The 19635-nt window shown below is 37.1% G+C and overlaps 1 protein-coding gene across 13 annotated transcripts in view; it reads left to right on the top strand.

Annotated features, from left to right (window-relative positions):
- The window catches only part of zc3h18 (zinc finger CCCH-type containing 18), a 30891-nt gene extending 11426 nt beyond the window's left edge, over positions 1–19465 (top strand). For 4 of the 13 annotated variants that reach the window (XM_079621489.1, XM_079621495.1, XM_079621496.1 and 1 more), the window contains exons 10-19: positions 11702–11887; positions 12226–12357; positions 12490–12588; positions 13153–13392; positions 16376–16486; positions 16576–16772; positions 16998–17188; positions 17274–17373; positions 17549–17645; positions 18039–19465. In XM_079621489.1, the coding sequence (XP_079477615.1) occupies positions 11702–11887; positions 12226–12357; positions 12490–12588; positions 13153–13392; positions 16376–16486; positions 16576–16772; positions 16998–17188; positions 17274–17373; positions 17549–17645; positions 18039–18264 (1579 nt within the window). In that variant the 3' untranslated portion in view covers positions 18265–19465. The remainder of the gene's footprint in view (positions 1–11701; positions 11888–12225; positions 12358–12489; positions 12589–13152; positions 13393–16375; positions 16487–16575; positions 16773–16997; positions 17189–17273; positions 17374–17548; positions 17646–18038) is intronic. The other 9 variants (XM_079621490.1, XM_079621500.1, XM_079621491.1 and 6 more) reach the window with 3 other exon arrangements.
- Positions 19466–19635: the final 170 nt, after the last annotated feature.

The raw sequence follows: 19635 nt of genomic DNA, 5'->3' as shown, positions 1-19635 counted from the left end.
TTCATGTAACTGATGCAACTCTTCCCATTTTGTGTGAACGCAACAATTTGGTCAGCTTGAAACTTGGAAAATGCACGCATTTATTCATTTCTGCCCCTTTGTCTTTGATCTATAAACATGGAGTTTCAGTTCCACTGATCTTATTTAAAAGTGAAAACTTGAACACACACACACACACACTACATTTTGTTCATTAAAACTGAATTGTGTAATTTCTCATTGCTAAAATACTGTCTCCTATCATTGAATGAAATGCATAGACTAAACTATAGATTATAATAATATATAAATAAATATTTAAAAATATATATAAAAATCCATGTAATCAGGACATCAGTATCAGTACTGGTATCAGTGATACTGGCCTTCTTTCTTAGTGCATAGTATAAAGATACCATTAAACAAATATTTAAAATATGCCGTCTTTATGTTGGTTCTAAATTATTTGTGAGATTAAATGTGAACATAAAAATACATAAAACTTTAATGTTAGGTGTGATTAATTACTGAAAAATGTGCGATTAATTAGTTAACTTTTTTTAATCACTTGACAGCACTAATATATATCTATATAATATATATCTATATTATTTTATATATATGTGTGTGTGTGTTGTGCAAAATATGTTGTATTTCAAGGCAGGATTTTTTTTCCATTTAAACTTGTCAATGCAGTGTGGAAATGAAGCCTCTGCAACTAGCAAATGTTGCATAATTTTGGATTGCATTACTACATAGCTTCCACAGGTGAAAGTTTTGTCTAATTGTTATCTATTGTTGCGTCTTAAAAGGACCTGACGTAAATGATGAAATGAAAACATTCATTATAGTAGCAAGCACGTGATCATGAAATGAGGGAATTTTTTGGCATGTCAGAGGAATGAAGGAAGGAAATCATTAAACCGGGATATTCACTGTGTGAACCATTTCCCAGGCGTGGTGAAGATAGGAGTGTGATATTAGATTGACTCTGTTTGCTCGCAAAAAGCAACTCCCTGTGACGTTGAAAGGTGTGCATAATCACCGTTTTAGGCTTTACCTGAATGTGTCAAGGCAAGTTTTTTTGTGCGTGTGTGTATGTGCCATGGCATTGGGTCATCGCTACTTATTCAGTTTCCGGTTTAAGATATAGACTTATTCGTTTAAGGAAATTAACATTTGAAATAGCAATAATGGAAATGCAACACCATTTCATAACTGAAACTGTACCTCAGTGCAGCATTTGACTAACTGATACTAGGGATGGGTGATGTGAAATCTTATTTCACAGTATGAATAACTGTTATTGGCGAAAAACGATATATATCATGATAGTTATTGTGTATATATATATATATATATATATGAGAGCCTGTGCCCAAATAATTGATATTAAATACAACTCATATATGTGTGATTAAACATAAATTTAAAGTTTTTTACTTAAAGTTTTGTTGAATTTAAACTTTATCAATCAATGTATAAATATTTGATAGTAAACGTTTTTTCATAATTACATTTACATAATTACATAAATTACATTTCCTGCCATTTTAATTTAATTTTTTTAGGATATTTGTAATACTAGTTATATTATATATTTCCCCCCCCCGGTACAGTTTTGCCATATCTGTTTATTTATATTCTGTATTTAAGTGGCTTTTATGTGTTATCTGGCAACCCTTCACTGGAGCTTTAATGAAGAGAGAAAATTTCAGAAGAGAGTTGGAGAGCAGCAGTATGCAAACTGAACTGCAGCTACTGTTATTAGGGTTATTAAATAAGATATGTAAACGCATTATTAATTTACTGAAGCCCGGTGGAATCCATCGCTGCTCAGCCTTTCACATTCGCCTCTCACGCCGTGAGCATGCGCACATCTTTTGAATCATCAAAATGTGTGATTATCAGCTGGATCTGATCATTCTGATTTTCTCCCAACTGTTTACATTAACTTAAAGGTCCAAAATTTTTGCATGTTAAAAAATAAAATACGACCTCACGTTGGGTCAATCACGTTTACACACTGCCTTTTGTCCGTCATAATAAAATTCGGAATAGGTTCGTTTTTCTGCGTTTTTCGTGTCCGTAGCAAGCATTTTGGGAGGTGTTTTGACAATTCAGAGCCACCCACCATACAAGCATACATGACAAAAATTCAGAACTGTTCAGATAAATTGGTTCATTGAAATTGCTGGTCTTCTTAATATGTGGCCACAGTATCGCTAGCAGGGCGTCAAACGGAGCCATTGACATCCTGAAGTAAACTTTGAATCGCTCGGGATTATCCCGCAGCTCGTTGATAATAAGGTGGAACTCTCCTTCCTCTTTATGCAATCTCAGGATTGTTGGATGGACCCAATATATCCTCTTTTGTTCATCTTTTTTTTAGAAGAGAGAACAACAAAATCATGCTCTCTGTTTGAAGACTTAATTTTGTATTGTTTTGTGATTATTTTTTTTTTTTTTTTTTTTTTTTTTTTTCACAACGGATTAACACGCATCGGACTCAGTGTGCAAAGTTTCTGTGCGTGATGAATTTCTAGGATGATGAATATGAAAATTTCGGACTCAGTGTGCAAGGACCTTAAGATGCTTCACTTCTTATTGCCTGTATCCACTTTTGTGTCCTTAAATGCTAGTTTTTTTTTGAGTCGACAGCTTATAAAAACATAGTTCTGTGGGGGTTTTTTTAGCTTGTTTTTCTGTACATCCTGTCACATGGCAGCTTTCAGACATTTCGTTTTTTGTTACAAGTCAGAAATGACAAGGAGGCAGCTTCACGTAATACAAAGTCAATGACGACAGTTAGATTGCCCCCCCTGGTGGACGTGGTTTTCAGATTATGACGAGTGTCGCTCTCTCTACACACGCAAAATTCTGTAAAAAATGTTGCGATTAAAAAGTGTTAATTGTCAATGTTTTTATTGCACTACATGCTTTTTACAATACATTTTTTAAATTGACAGTCATAATCCAAATATTTTTTGTAGGTTTATTGTGAAGTATCTCGTCGTTGTCGTCGTTGTTGTTGTTGTTGTTGTTTGTTTTTAAATGGAAATCAGGATTGTCCAAAGATGTGGAGTGGCCAGAAGAGGAATTGATCCGTGTTCTCTTTTCCATTGTGTTGGTGTCTGGTATATTCCTCTGTGTCGCCCCTTTCATTGTTTTGTATTGATCTATTGTTCTGCTTCTCCGTAATTTGTATAATTTGGCTACATGTGATATTCCAGACTTCACCATAATGTCAGGGAATTTTGAAATATTAATTGAACTGTTGAATGGTTTGTGTTGTGTGTGCCATGAGTGTTTGTTGACTTGGCAGTTACTCTGTGGTTTTCACCACTTTGTTCATACATCATGTACTCTACGGTTTCTTTCATTGTCACGTTTTCTTGTGTACTTAAACATTTTTCACCTGTGATGAAAAAATGCGAAGGGAACTGGAACAATGCCAGGAATAATATAAATGGAGGTTAAAAATCAAAACAACTTTTTCCTATTTATAGCACATAATAGTTTAGTCAACAAAACCGGTTGTATTGTTTGCCTGTTTTCACCAGACAGCTCTTGCAATACTGGAATTGTGCTTCTGCGTCATTTTTCATGTTGACATTGTAGGTTTCATCATTGTACGTCACAAAGGTGATTAATGTAAAGGGTGAAGTGATGAAATGGTAGAGATTTTCATTCAGATTTGTTCCTTGTAAACATGTGAGATGTCAGAGAGTTTGTCTATATAGAACTTGTTGCAGTTAGTTGATGCAAAATGTACATGTGGATGGAAGTTTTTTTGTTTACTTTAAACTAAAGCATATTCGGCAGAATGTAAAATTAATAAGAATTTATTCTTCGTCCTTTTTGTCTATCCATTCACTTCATGTCCAAAATAAGCCATAGGACAGAGTAGACCAGACTCCCACAAATTGGTTTCCCCGCCAGTGTTCAAAAGTTTAGTTTCAATAAACTTGTTTAAAAAAAAAGAAGAAATTAATACATTTATTCATGTGAGGGTTGCATCAAATTGACAGTAAAGACTTTTATATATAAAAGTATGTATTTAAAGGGTCATGGAACCCTAAAACATTTTTTGAGATGTTAACAGAAATGTAGCCTACAGGTTTAACGTCATTAAAAACAACAAGCACTCGTTTATTATTAAGGGAATTTTTTTTTTCTTTTTTTTCCCCCTAAACTATTTTGTTCTTCCAGTTTGAAAAGCAGTTGAACCAACTTCATGAAAGGTTAATTTGGAGTTGTGATTGACTGCTGTGGCTGGAGAGTATACTTTTACGTCATCAGTTTCTCGGTATTATTCATGAGAATAGACTCATTTAGTCCAATCACTGCGCTGCATTACGCATGAGATCGCATCACAGCGGATAATTCAAATGTGACAAGACCTGTTCGGCGGTGTTTGATCACCTCTGCACAAAAGTGTTGTTTACATTTTCCCTGTGATGAGGTCAGAACTCTAATTTGACTTCTAACACACAGAAAATATGCCTGTAGCTATTTAATTTGTAACAACATGCAAAGTGCGTATGAGAGCGGTTTCTGATTTTTGTGATTTGTTTAAAATTACTGGCAACGCGGATCACAGTTCGTATCCGGATCAGAGCAAGCGTGTTTCAGGTTTTTACTGATATATTTCACATACTCTCCTGCTCCAAACATGAAACTGCACCGTGGCATGTATGCGCACACATTTTTCAATATTTTCATATTTTCTTCAAATGAAATGTATGTGCAAATAAGGAGACTGATGCAACATCTGATCATGAAGGATTATTCTGATACACAGAAGACAATAATGTAGACCAAAAATTTTAACCAAAAAAGCAACTGACTTCTATTCTTTATTTATTTATTCGCTCCTATTTTAATATTAATTTGTAGTAATGAGCAGGTCTGTTTTATTGGTGGTTTTCTCCCCTCTTCCCAGCCTCTACACTCCCACTTTTTCACAGCTTTACACAATAATTTTTTGAGTCTTTTTCAAAGCTTAGATGTGAAAAACCAGGCTAAAACGGGGTTTCGTGTCACTTTAAAATAAATGCTGTTCTTTGAAGGTTTCAGAACTTTCTATTCATCAAAAAAAAATCCTGAAAAGAATGATCATGGTTTTCATAAAAATATTAAGCAGCTGAAGTCTTTACAAGATTGATACAAATATTTTTACTTGAGCAGCAAATCCGCATATTAGAATAATTTAACAGCATATTAACACCGAAGAAAGTGTTAGAAAGTGGCTATTTTAAATTGTAATATTTTACAATATTTCAGTTTTTACTGTATTTTGTACTGTATTAAATATATCCTTGTTTGGCACCAGTGACTTTTCAAAAACATTACAAAACTATTGATCGGTAGTGTATATTGTAGTTGGAATTGTAGGTTAATTACGTAAGCCTGTGTTTATCTGCCGAGCTACATTGTTGCAGCCTGTTATCCTTTCTTCCTGTGCAAGTCTGATTTTAGTACAGAATGCCTTTATAACTTGCTCAAAGAGGTGTGACTGAAAGTTTCATCATCCGCTGTAGGTTGGGTTACACTTTTTTTTCCTAGGGCAATCATAAGGAAAACAATCCAATGGCTTTTGTCAGTGATTAACATCAGTCAGTGATTAACATGTCGCCCTCTGTCCTCTGCAGGGATATGATTTCATGACTGTTTAATTTTGTCTGCAGGCATGAAGTAATGCATTGAGATATTTGCCCAGAATAGTAGAAATGAGTGAACAGAAAATATTTTAAGGTGCAATCAATTGGGACAGCCCTGCACTTTGCTTTTCTAGATATTTTATCACATTATTTTGACATGTGTGAACAAGTGCTGTCTCTTTCCTTTTGTTAGTACTACATTTTGCAGTGGCTTAACTTGTAAAGGATTATTGTAAAGGATTGTAGCTTGTCAGATGATACCGCTGCTAACCTCTGTTAACTGCGATTTATGGCCTGAAGCTCCCTGAGGAACTGTCTGATTTAGCACAACATTCATATATAGCCTGCTCACACTATGCAATATGACGTCAAGGACAAATTATTACATGAACCAGGTTAGAGGTCAGGTGTCTTCCTGTTGACAGCATGCTGGTTTTGATGAGATAAACGCACCTGGCTGGGGCCATTTAACACATGCCCTCATGAAGCGATGATGAAATATTATGTTATTCCTTGGGCATGTGCTCACGTTTAGAAACATTCCAGATACAATTTTGGAGGTTTCATTCTTCTCATAATGCGTTAACAATATGTATTGTTTTTTGTGTGTGTAGTGTTAATAAATTAATAATGTGGTTTAAAATGAGAGAAGTTAAACCACTGTTCAAAAGTTTGTAATCTGTAAGATTTTTCTATTTTGTAAAGTAATACTTTTGTTTAGCAAAGATGCATTAAATTAATCAAATATGACAGTAGACTTTTATAATGTTAAAAAATATATTGGTTTCAATTTCAAATAAATGCTGTTCTTTTGAACTTTGTATAAGAAGAAATGTTTCTGTATATAAGAATGATTTCTAGAGGATATGTAACACTGAAGACTGTAGTAATGATGCTTAAAAGTCAGCTTTAAAATGGATTAAAATAGAAAGTGGCTATTTTGAATTTGTAATAATATTTCTGTTAATACTATATTTTCGATCAATAAAATGCAGCCTTGAGCACCAGTGACTTTTCAAAAACATTATAATACTTTTGATCGGTAGTGTATATTGTAGTTGGAATTGTAGGTTAATTACGTAAGCCTGTGTTTATCTGCCGAGCTACATTGTTGCAGCCTGTTATCCTTTCTTCCTGTGCGAGTCTGATTTTAGTACAGAACGCCTTTATAACTTGCTCAAAGAGGTGTGACTGAAAGTTTCATCATCCGCTGAAGGTTGGGTTACACTTTTTTGCAATCTGGTTCCTGTTATTAGGAGAACAATGCAATGACTTCAGTCAACAATTAACATGTCCTTCACTGTTCTCTGCAGAGATCAGATTTCATGACGGTCTAATTTTGTTTGCAGGCATGAAGCAATACATTGTCAGACATCTCAAGTCCCCCTGGAAGTTCCGGGAGTCTCCCGCATATTGTTAGCGGCTCCCTGATGCCCGCAAATGAGTTAAAATCTCCCGGAATCTGGAGAGAGAGAGCGAGAGATCTTGCGTGTGTGTGCATGTGCGCCGGCTTTTATCTCTTCTCCCGAAACGAAGAAATCAGAACCGGACTCCCTCTCCCATTTCTTGACTCCCTGAAATGACTTTGTGCAAGTTGGGATGTCTGCATTGTACTGTTTGCCCAGAATAGCACAAAAGTGTATTTTTTAGGTGCGGTCAATTGATCCGCCTGATCAGATTGTAAGGTCCACGCACTGGTCCAAGGACAGTAGCCAGATCCATGGCAGAAGGGTTCCTGCGTGTTACTGTCTTTTTTATGCAAACCAACAAGATACAATTAAATGCATTTCCTTATGTATAACCTCTTTTATTTTATCTACAGCAAATTATGAATTTTTTCCAATAATATTAGATAATGAATATGTTTGAATAAATGTTTGATCATTCCGTTTAACCCTATTTATATTTTACTCGTTCATTAGCAATCTGTCGCTTAGAGCCTCGCGCTGGACGTTTAATGCGGGACGGGTTGCATGGTTTCAAACTCAAGATTATTGGTCACTAGACAGAGGTAATTGACTAATACTTTAGATGGCTGCTCCTATGTGCGCTCTATCTTAAAGTACTTTATTTAGTCTCAATAGATCTGTATACACTTGAATAAAGCAACACTGTCTCTAGTCAGTGGTCATCACCACTACCAAATGGTGTTGTTTGTTTATTATAAACATCTTGTCACCTCATTCTGGGGGTTGTAAGTTAGTGGTGAGGATTCTTCTTTGATTTCTGTGGGAAGATGAATTTCATTTACATACAGGAGGCAATTTGTGTGAAAGACCTGGGTGGAGTTTGTCTCCAGTTGCATACAGTATTTACTCCAATTTCTAGATCTTAACGGTGGTTTTTCCTATGAGATTTAAAATGATACCAGACATGAAATATAGCTGCAAGCAGCAATTATCATGCCCAAGCACAAAGAACACAAGTCATGCCAGCATGGCTGGGAGCATCAGACCAACTGCAACAAGCATTTAAAGACGTTTTAAGATGATTTTAGGCAAAAAAAGAGGCAAATTTCATGTGGTGTGGTCAGAGTAAGGTGACGGTGACACATACAAAGTGTGGTGTCAATATGTCAAAGCATTGCAGAGATACAGCCTCAGAATCGTTTTGGAACCGTGCCTCAAATTTGTTGCAGCGGTATACAAAACCGGTTTCATTTATCTACACGAAATCCTTAACTTTTTATCGGCACAGTCTGAAGATGGTCTGACTCATATTTGGTGAAAATCGGACAAACGGTGTTCAAAAAAGTGGGTTTTTAAAGAAAATCAAAATGGCGGATAGCAAGTTTGACTGACTACTATGAGAAAATTGGTATCCATCCTCTGCATGACCCAAAGAATCTTGTGAATAATTTATAAAGAATTATTATAGCATCAAATAAACATGAATGAACATAAGAAGGAATGTTGTTTTAACTGCGGAAAGGCGTCAGTACACTCCGTTTTTCAAGTTTAAATCCTCCAACGTTAATCTAACTCGCTTAACTGGTTTGTCGAACAGAAATGGCGGATTATGATTGATCAGATCGCCTGTCAATCAAACTCCCTGCGAAGGTTTCTCCCTGATGATTTGCATTCCTCACCTAACGTTAGCAGATGACTTTTCAGATTAGTGTGCATTGCACTTGTACTTTTTGTTGTACTTCAGGACAGACTTACTTTGCAAGCTTCATCTTTTAGTGAAGTATTTCCACACACTTGATGGTGACAATCATAGTGTCACATGATCAACGCGACTAGTCGACGTCAAGCTTAAAGCGACCCCTAGGAGGGAACGGTACTTTTTTTTTTTTTTTCTTATCTTTTTATCAGAGAACTGTTACACCCCTAATTTTAACACATTCATTTTCTTTGTAAATCTTGTTTTATTGGTATTGTGTTCATCTTGTAAGGGTAGTTTCCCTACAGTTGTTGAGGCTGCAGGATTGGCGAATTGCTAAAGAAACGTTCTCAGCAAGATTGTAGAAAACTGTACATTTCTAGTGTATTACCTGCTACTTATACCAACGTCGGCATATTACAGACTAAAACAGGATATTCAAAAAGTAATACTTTTAATAAATATTTATTTTGATAACATCTTCCTATGTTTTGTTACTTAATTGTGCTTTTGCATTTTTTTTATTTTTATTGGGCATTTGCCATGTTACTGCTCTGTATCGAGTATTTCTTCACGGAAGGATGTTCTTCCTTTTTTCTGTACAAACAGGAAAGTGAGCTAAGATTTTTAGATTTCACATCTAAAAATAGCTCCGCTTGCCTGTTCTATTTTTAGACACCTTGCAATACTTGGTCTGCCTCAGCTTTGTTTACTTTGACGTCACCCAAAAGGACATTCCAGGTCCTAGCCTGGATCATGTTAGTCATTTAAAGGCATACTTTAAGTATAGATGATGTGGAATATCCTTTGTTTGACTAATTCTGTAATATAATGATCTTTAATTAACCAGAGGTTTAATGTGCAACTTTTTCAAAAACTCCCACTCTCTAACTTTTGCCTGAACTGCTTTCTTGAAAATAGAGCAGGAATATCCAGAGAAATTAAACTTGGAAATGGGATTACTGGAGGGCCAGCTGGTCAGGCAATATGACGCTAAGGTCTGCTTACTGCATTTTATGGACTGGAACACAGTAAAGTCTTTTGAGCACAGCTCAAGTTATGCATTCCCAGAGAAATTGAACATACACATGGGATTATTGGAGAGCCAATAATAACTGAAAAATATTAAGGCATATTTTAGAAATGTTATTAACATTTGTATTATAATGAAAATTCTATACACATAATATATATATATATATATATTAGTTTCTTATTTCTTTAAAGGGGTGGTTGATTATGATTTCACTTTTCTAACTTTAGTTAGTGTGTAATGTTGCTGTTTGAGCATAAACAACATCTGCAAAGTCACAACGCTCAAAGTTCAAAGCAAAGGAAGATATTTGCTTTTAAAGAAATTGCTTTTTAAGGACTACAACAAACGGCTGGTATGGACTACACGACATTCCTCCCGGGTTAGTGACATCACTAACCCTAAAATGTACATAAACCCCGCCCCCTGAACACGATTTATAGATTATCAAGACAGAATATGCTAATCAATAACTAGAAAATAACTACACAAGCTGCATAAATTTACCAACTAACCATTCAGAAATGTTGTCTATGTTGTCACTTCTTCTTGAGTCTCTCCATCTTTCTGACTCCGATTTGAACATAAAAGGCTAAAAGTTTTTGATATTTTTAGTGTGTGTCTGTGTGAGGTAAAAGAACACAAGCTGTTGAAGCTCCGCCCCCTGTGCCGGGAGCAGCAGCTCATTTGCATTTAAAGGGACAGACACAAAACGGAGCGTTTTTGCTCACCCTCAAAAAGTGACAACTTTAACATGCGATATAAAAATATCTGTGGGGTATTTTGAGCTAAAACTTCACATACACTCTGGGGACATCAGATATTTATTTTACATCTTGTGAAAAGGGCATTATACCACCCCTTTAAACTGAAGCATAGGGGAAATCTTCATGCTCTTCTGCAGGAAGTAAAGAGAATTAAGATTGACAACTAGATACTAGATAAAACAGAGAACAAGTGTTTAAAACAAGGTAGTGTTTCTATATCATTGATGTCATCTCCCTTTACTGGTATGGTGTTTGAATGGTAGCCAACCAAAACTCAGGCATGTTACATTTGCTGCAATATTATCCATAGAATTGGTCAATTTCATTGTAAGGTCAGCGGCTATTATTTAATTATTAAGAAACACATGGGAACTCAGAGCACTAAATTTCCCAGAGGAAATTAAGTTGGCTAAAGAGACCAATGATAGTATTTTAATACTGCAGCATAGAGCTAATCAATTGTTTTTGAATAACAGCTGACTAAATTACATTTCTTGGTCTGTTTTGTGGGAACAAATGGGAAACTCTTGCATGTACTTTTGGTTACAAAGACTTGCATAAGACTGTCCCATGAATCAATACAAATGAAGAACACTTCTTACGAGAAACTTTTTGGCAGCTCTAGCTTCCTGATGAATAGTTGTATCGCTACCAAGTCAGTGAAGAGGATATAGTCTGCTGCCTTCGTGTAAAATTACTTGACTTGAATTGTCATGAGTTTACTTTCATTTTACAATAAATAATTCAATTCGTAAGTTTTTTTATCACTGTTGCAACTCCACCACTCTGTGAATACTTAAACATGGTGAAGTATGTAATATATGACATCTGATAATAACATTACTTAATGTATTAGTTTATAATGACAATTGGCATGCGTATATTTTTTTGGGGGGGGGGGGGGTCTATTGTTTTCAGGAAATTAACAGATATTTTTTACAAGGAAGACTCATACTTCTGTTGAGTCTCAGTGAGGTGATGACAAATCTGTGCCGACTTTACGATGTCAGTGACACAGCTTCTTTCTTCTACAGAGAATATGGAAATTCAACAGTGGTTTTCTTTAAAAAAAATTTTTTTTAAAAATGTATGTCAGGATGAAGAAACTATAGGTGCATTCTATCTAAATCCACTTCTTCTGCTGTTCTTTTCAGAGGGCCATTGGAGCCACCAACTAAGAAGGAGATGGTCCCACTGACCAAGAGGCCAGATGAATGGAAGGACCCCTGGCGCAGGTCAAAATCCCCTAGGAGAAGACCTGGTCTCATGGGCTCCCCTCCCCGTGGCCGCAGGCGACACAGGCCCTCTGGATCCTCAGTGTCTCTTTCCAATTCATCTAGGTAAGATAATAGTTTTCTTGCTGGCTAAAGGTATCGTTTACCAATTGTTTTTTATTAAATGTTCATTTACATTTAACCTCATGTCTTTCCAAACCTGTCTGACTTTCTTTCTTTTGGAACATAAAAAGATATTTAGATAGATATTTTTTTGTCCATACAATCAAAGACACTGTTTTGGACCCCACTGACTTTCATTATGTGGTTAAATATATATATTTTTTTGCCATACAGATTTGGAATTACATGAGAGCGAGTAAATACATTAATTTTCATTTTTGGGTGAACTGCCCTTTAAGTTGCTTTTAAAGGATGGTGCTTTTATTTCTCCAATTTTCCAGGTCTTCATCCCGGTCCTCGTCGTTCACTGGTTCTGGTTCTTCCCGTTCCCGATCTCGTTCACGGTCGTCTTCAATGAGTTCCTACTCAAGTCACTCCTCTCAGCACAGCTCTTTCAGTGGAAGCCGCTCTAGGCAAGATTTGATGCTTTTGTCATGCTGCTTTAATGACTAAATGAATATTTAGTATACCACATTTATAAATGGCTGGGTTTTGCTGTGAATATTTGCTTTTATTAATCAATCACTTTATTTTCCATTGTCTAGATCGCGATCCTTCTCTTCCTCACCCTCACCAACCCCCTCGGCAACCCCAAGAAACACTAATAAAAACAAAGCTGAGCAGCCTCCTGTTGCAGTGAAAGGGTAAATGCACACACTCATGTTTTCAAAACCCATTTGGTATATACACATTCAAAAGTTTGGGGTTAGTAAGATTTTCCTTCTTTATGAAAGACATACTTTTAGTCAGGGGGGTGTAGGTTTTCCTTTTTTTCTTTAGCTGATCACATGCTGATTAAATTGATCAAACGTGACAGTAAAGACATTCATAATGTTACAAAAGATTTTGATTTCAATTTCTATTCCTCAAAGAATCCTGAAAAAAAAAAAAGCTTTGCCATCTCAGGAATAAATTACTTTTTTAATTATATTAAAATAGACAACAGCCATGTAATAATATTTCACTTTTACTGTATTTAAAAAAATTAATCAAACACCTTGAGACTTGGTGAGCGTAATGTACGACTTTGAGAAACTTTTAAAAACCCAAACTTTTGAACAGCTGTGTACTTCTAATATATATCAGCACAGCCAATTAAATCAATAACACTGCGGCTTAGCCTTTTGGCTGTTTCTAACTGTAGTTGTCAGAACAGAACCCCTTTGTTCACTCACTGCATGCACGTGAAAATGCATATTTTCATTCAGCCACCCGTTGAAGCCTGGTGCACTGCCCCCTCCTCGCAGGGAGAAAGGACCTCCCAAAATGATGCCCAGTCCCTTGTTGCCTGAACAGCCGGGGAAACCACCCAAGCCAATCACAGAGGCAGGAAAGCCCCCCAACCCCCGTCCAGCTGGAAGACCTCCTGGACCCAGAGAACCGAGAGAACCCCCCAACATGAGAGAAGGACGTAAGAAAGAACGTCAACAGCACAACCCACCTCGAAGGTACAGCACACGTTACGTTCATTCTACCACTGACATAAACTATTATGGCCATTATTGAGCATCATTTTACTAATTCCCATGCGTGCATCACTGATCTATATAAGTAGCGGTCTCATAAAGCCGTCTCTCAAACAGCTCGCGAGAACCAAATTGACTTATTTTTGTGGCTTATTGCGCTCAAATGGTCAAATACATCAAAATTCCCATCTTGCCAAAAATTCTGGTAAATACAGTATGTTTTGGAATGTAAATAGTTGAGAGAAGACACATGTAGTGTAACAGTATATTGGATCTGTGCATAAACTCTTAAAGTGACAGCAGCCTAATAATTCTGCTGCTGTCTGTCAGGTTAATCAAAGAACCAAAGACAAAGAAAATCAATCTCTGCTCTTGACTGAATAACTTTTGTAACTTTAATTGTAAGCATTAATCTGTTACATAACTATTCTGTTACATTAAAACTATCTAGTGTTATTTTATATTTGATTACTTTCATTTCTGTAGTATTTCTTTGTGAATACTACTGTTAGACCTACCTGAAAAACTTAAAGCCATGTTTTTTTCATTTGTCTCTTTATTCTATTGTATTTATTTGTGCTGTTGTTTGCAATTTGTCCTTACTTTATTACCAACTATTTACATGTTTTTTGTTGTTTTTTTGTAAATGGGGTTCAGCAATTCAAATAAAGCCTCCCTGTGCTGTAAGCTATTACAACATAATTTCACAAATTATCAAAAAATGATGAGGTAACAAATTACCTCTATGGCGGTGTATGGCAGTTTTCTCTGTGGAATCGAAAATGGTATCGAGTATCAATATTTTTCAAAGTATTGTATCGAAATTGGAAATTTCAGTATTTTAACACTATTCCAAACCTTTACACGTTTCTTTCTTTTGCTAAATACAAAAAGTGACACATGAGGTGATGAGGACTGGGATTGTCAATCTCCAAAATGACAAAAAAGCACCATAACATTAAAAAGTGGTCTTTTTGACAGTTTTTGATAATTTATGCATTTATTATTAACAATAATTTTGTCATTTTGGATCTTGTAGCAAGACCCCTATCACGTTCATTAATTTATTTGTTAGCTGCATGCATCTCTAGCTTGATAGTGTGTTTGTGTTTTGTTGACATTTTGTGTTTTGAGTGTATTTGCATAATATGAACCATTACCCAGTGACCAGTGTTCTAGGCTGAACACGGCATGTCTGTGTTTTTGCGCGTATGAGAGAGAGTGTCTAGAAAGGGCACTTTTCAGCATAGGGAAGCAGCATGTGATCCGTTCTGAGCAGTTCTGTGATCTGTAGCAGTGAGAGTGAAGTTTCACTGTGGATGTGGAATACCCTGTGTGTGTGTTCAGGAAAATCTCCTGTCCCACTGGTTCTTATGCCTCAGCACAAAGAAGTTATTGTTGACTTGTCATCGTTATCATAACTTCATTATGTCATGGCATTTGGCCAGATGCTGTTGCCGTTTAGGACACATTTGATACATCTGGATATGTGGCTGGTGCTTGCCCATGCAAAACTTGTAAGTTCTTGCTCTGCAGTTGGGTATTGTGTGTGGTTGTTTGGTTTTTATTTGGCCATGTCTACAAGATATTTGCCGCCTTCACCATTTTAAAATGGTGAAAAAATAATCGCTCTGAAATGAAATTGCACCTCGTCCTAAAAAAACTGCACTGCAGCTCCCAGGTTTGGATTTTTGAAGATGCCGCTTTGAATGCAGGGGTACTGTGAAAAACTAGGGTGTATAATGTTGTATCAGCTCTATAACGCAACAGGGAAAAGGGTAAATCCTTGAACAACTTAAAAGGTCATGAAACCTATAACACTTTTTTTGAGATGTTAACCGATATGCACAGGTTGCACATCAATGAAAACAATTGCACTCATTATGTTTATTATTAAGGGAAAAGTGTTTTATTCTTTTATTTTAGCCATTTTTAAAAGCAAAGTTGTACCAACGTCACCTTGGCGTTTGACTGCCGTGGCTGGAGAGTGTGTATACACTGACATACAGAAGACAATGCTATAGACAGAAAATTTAAAAGAATATGGACAAAAAAGTAACTCTATTCTTTTTGTGTTAAACAGATGCATGTCAGTTGTTCAGATATTGTAGTACCGGTACTCATATAAATGTAACGAAAATATCATTAGACCTTTTAAATTTTATTTTGAATGGTAGTGTATATAACTAGTAAAATAATTAGTGTGCTTAAATGGTGTTTATTTTAAGGAAGTATATGTAGTATCTGTTACCATTTTGTTTCGACATACTCTATGTATATTCATTTTAATTATGAGAACTGGCTTCCATTTAAAAAATGTTTTACTGTCTATAGTTATTGTCAAAGAGGAACATTCTCGGTTGTCACGCAGAAGAATGATAAATGTGACACCGATGCTTTGTTCTTCCTGTGGATTTTTCACTTGCATATTTGTAATGATTACATAAATGTTCTGTTGTCTGAATGAACCTTAAACTGTAAACTGTCACCACCCTTTTTTGAGAATAGATCGGAACTTGAATGGATGTAATTCATGCTTTGTTATACAGACCCGACCTAAGTGTGGTCTCGGTTTAAACAAGACAACTCAGCAGATTATTGCAGAAGTGAAAGTCAGAAAATGAAAGTGTAAAAAGTTTGTTTACTTTAAAGCAGAACTAATTATTTATTTTATACAAAAATATATTTTACAAAATAATTTGGACTTTAAAATTTGCTATTAAAATCAATGCCTATCTAACCAAGTTGCTTTCCACTTTTGAAGTTGATATCACAAAAATTGAGCCCGCTAAATGGTTTTAAAATACTGTTTCAGAACAGTATTTTAACAGTTAATTCAGTGAAAGATTCCAACCAAAGTCTGTAACTGTAAAAACCGGTTCGTTCTTAAACTGCACCATTTATTAACTTCACTTATTCTGTCTCCAGTGCTTGACCAACATTTCATTGTGTTTTTCTCCTGCAGGCGAACAGTGAGTGGCAGTGTAAGTGGCAGCAGTTTTTCTGGCTCCAGCTCAAAATCCCATTCCTCCTCCGCCTCACTCTCCCGGTCCCGTTCCGGATCGCACAAGTCTAGGTATGGGATGCACACAGACAGTAGAGTCTTCATTGAAAAGTTCAAATGTAAATATCATGTTATAACAGAATGTCTGTGTGGTTTCGCAGGTCTCTGTCGGTCAGTAGTGTGTCATCTGTATCGTCCGCCTCCTCCAGCAGTAGCTCGGTCAGGAGCGCTGACTCCGATGACATGTACGCTGACCTGGCCAGCCCCGTGTCTTCCGCCAGCTCCCGATCACCCACTCTAGGCCATGCCCGCAAAGAAAGGGGCCCTCCACGGGACAGGGGCCCCAACAAAGAGAGAGGTACTTTGGCTCAGTGACTGTCACATTTGATGAGCATTTGTCGCATTTTATTAAGTATGACTCCATAACGTACATATAATTTTGTTATTGTAAACTAAAACTTTTTTTTCCGTTAGTTGAATTAAAACTTAAATAAAATATAAATATTAGATTAAAAACTTAAATGAAAATTAGAAATGTTGCATCGACCTAAAATAGGTAACTGTTATGTGGTGTCCTTTCAAGGAAAACCGCCAAAGAAAGAAGAGCCTTTCAGAGATGAGCGGAAACGAGTGGACCCCTCCGGTCTCCCCCCCAAAACCAGCTCCGGCATGCCTAGATCTGGGAACAGAGGTCACCCCATGCACCCGCCGCCTATGGGTCCTCCAGGAGGATACGGCTCTCACAAGGACATCAAACTCACCCTGTTAAACAAGGTAAATGGGGAAGGCGCTTTCACGTGCAGGCAGCTGTGTAGAAGTGCATGATGGATCAATGACTTCTTTATTCCTCTTTGACCAGCAGCAAACCGACAGAGGCAATAGGAAAAGGTACTTTCCTGCTGATAAAGAGCGACCCCCTTCGCCTCTCAGCAAGAGGATAGCGCTGTCACCTGACAGAGGTAAACAACACGACACCTTTACTGTCCATTAGAAAACCCCTCCAGAAACCTGATATCCCAGCAGATACTGTCGTGCTTAAGCTCTTTGCTCAAAGAATGTCGAGAAATAAGAGGTGCACCACATTACAATCTGCTCTCTCAGTTCCTCAAGCATCACTCTCTGATTTCTCCATAGGTCGAGACCGGAGAATGCCTGGGCGACCCCCGTTGTCTCCCAGAATGGATCGGCCCAAAGGCCAGGGTCCTCGGCCCATGCCTCCACAAGGAGAAAGGTACCCACTGCCACTTTCTTTTGTCACACTCTTCTGAATATACCTTCAAATGTATGGTGATTTCCATCAATTGATAAGTTCTTGTCTGAAAATGTTTTTGCTTGTATGTAAATGTATTCATTTGATTTGTTTGCATGAGAACTATTAATTGCCCTCGATATGGTATGTTTGTATAGATAACGTACAGATGTCTCTCATTCTTTAAGTTGAGTTGTTATTATTAGTCCAGCTTTTATTTTAAAAAATCCCCATGTTTGGTCCGCTTTAGTTCCCTTTTTTGGTGCACGGTGGATCAAGGTGGTTTATAACAAAAGCTTTATCATTGTGTGACTAAGACCAAAGATTTTAAAATATCCCATGTTTGTAATTCTTTATTCTTCTCTCTCTCTCCAGGAAGCGTCCTCTATCTCCTCCACCCAAGTCTTCTGGGAAAGGCCCTGCTGCCGTGTCTGCAGGTAAACCTCCTGCGCCCGGGGCGGGATCCGGTTCTGGCTCGGCTTCTAGTTCTGGGTCGGGCAAGCCGAGCAGCACCCTTTCTCGCCGCGAGGAGCTGCTAAAACAGCTAAAGGCTGTCGAGGACGCCATAGCCCGCAAAAGGGCAAAAATCCCTGGGAAATAATAAACCTGGCATCATCCAACTTCTGGGACATCCATTTTTGCCCAGTGTTTGCCAGAAATGGGGAAATGGCTGCCGTTCTGAACTCTAAGGATGTCTCGCATAAATATCCTAGGGAAAAGAGACCGCAGTTACATTTCTGCTTGTTTTGCCCTCAGAGAGAGGTTGTCTAGATTTTATATCGATGTGATAAAGTTGAGAAGTGGCGCTGTTCACTTGTTTGTTTTCACAGGAGGATGGAATCTTTACTGTAGTGTCTCAAAGATAAAAAAAAAAAAATACCCTGTACATTCAATGCTCATTTTTGCTCTTCATCCTGCCACAATCCCTTCTCACTCATATTCTAGTTGCTTTTTCCTCACTCCTGTTATTTTATGGGGCGAGTTGCTGTGGACAGGTGTATACTTAAGGTGTTTGGACCATCCTGGATGCATCTGCGCATTTGACGTCGGTCCTACTCAATCAGAATCTAGAACGGCTTTTCCAGAGGCCTTTACAGTCTGAAAAGTCCACCTTAACTGATGGTTTTGTGTATCCGCCACCATGTGTTTAGCCATTACTGTTTTTCACCATGTACAACTACAAAGCCAGATGATACAATACCTGTTGCTTAAAGTGTATGATCCTAGAGAACCAATGACAGTGATGTGAAGTATTGCTTTTTTAAGATTCTGCATTGTCCCCCCCTCCCCCTCCCCTAGCTTTTCAAGTGAAAACCTCCATTTTATTTGTCCCTCATTTTTAGTTGAAAGTGTGAGAGGCTGCAATGGGGACGCCTGGAGATAAGGAATAATTCCGTCTAGCTTTTTGTGACAGAAAAAAAGCTTCTAAATAAACTATTTTGATAAAGAGAATAAATCTGTTGAAATGGTTCCTCTTTGATGGAAAGATGACTTGTAATGAAGGACTTTCCCCATCTGTGCGCATAAGAAGGTTTGTTTCTGCAGAGCATGTGCACATCTGCATCATCACTTTGTGTGCTTTTATTTGATTACATCGCTCTGTTTGTTATTCCACTTTCCTCCTGCAGCTTAGTATCAACACCTAAAGCAAATTAGTGAGATCATTCATTGACAGTTGGAACATTATTCATCTTCCTTTGTTTGTACATTTTTACGTCACAAGTTGTAAGAGTTAAATAATCTGTAATACTCTTCTGTGATGCACCCACATTCTTTCATGAGTCATTTTAAATGGTTAAGCAATCATGAAATCACTGTGGTGGACAAGTGTCATTTAGTGTCAGTGCAGCTGAATACAATATAAAATGCTGTTGGCTTCAAATTATTGGGACCTTGAAAAATGGCCAAATCCACCTTCAGACCTCAAACCTATTTTAAATGCTTTTATCCTCAAAAAATTGCAAGCCAAATG

The sequence above is a fragment of the Phoxinus phoxinus genome (genome assembly GCF_949152265.1).
Source record: "Phoxinus phoxinus genome assembly, chromosome: 8".
In the NCBI taxonomy this organism is placed as follows: domain Eukaryota; kingdom Metazoa; phylum Chordata; class Actinopteri; order Cypriniformes; family Leuciscidae; genus Phoxinus; species Phoxinus phoxinus.
The sequence above is the reverse complement of the archived record's forward strand: the minus strand, read 5'-3'. Positions and strand labels throughout refer to the sequence as shown.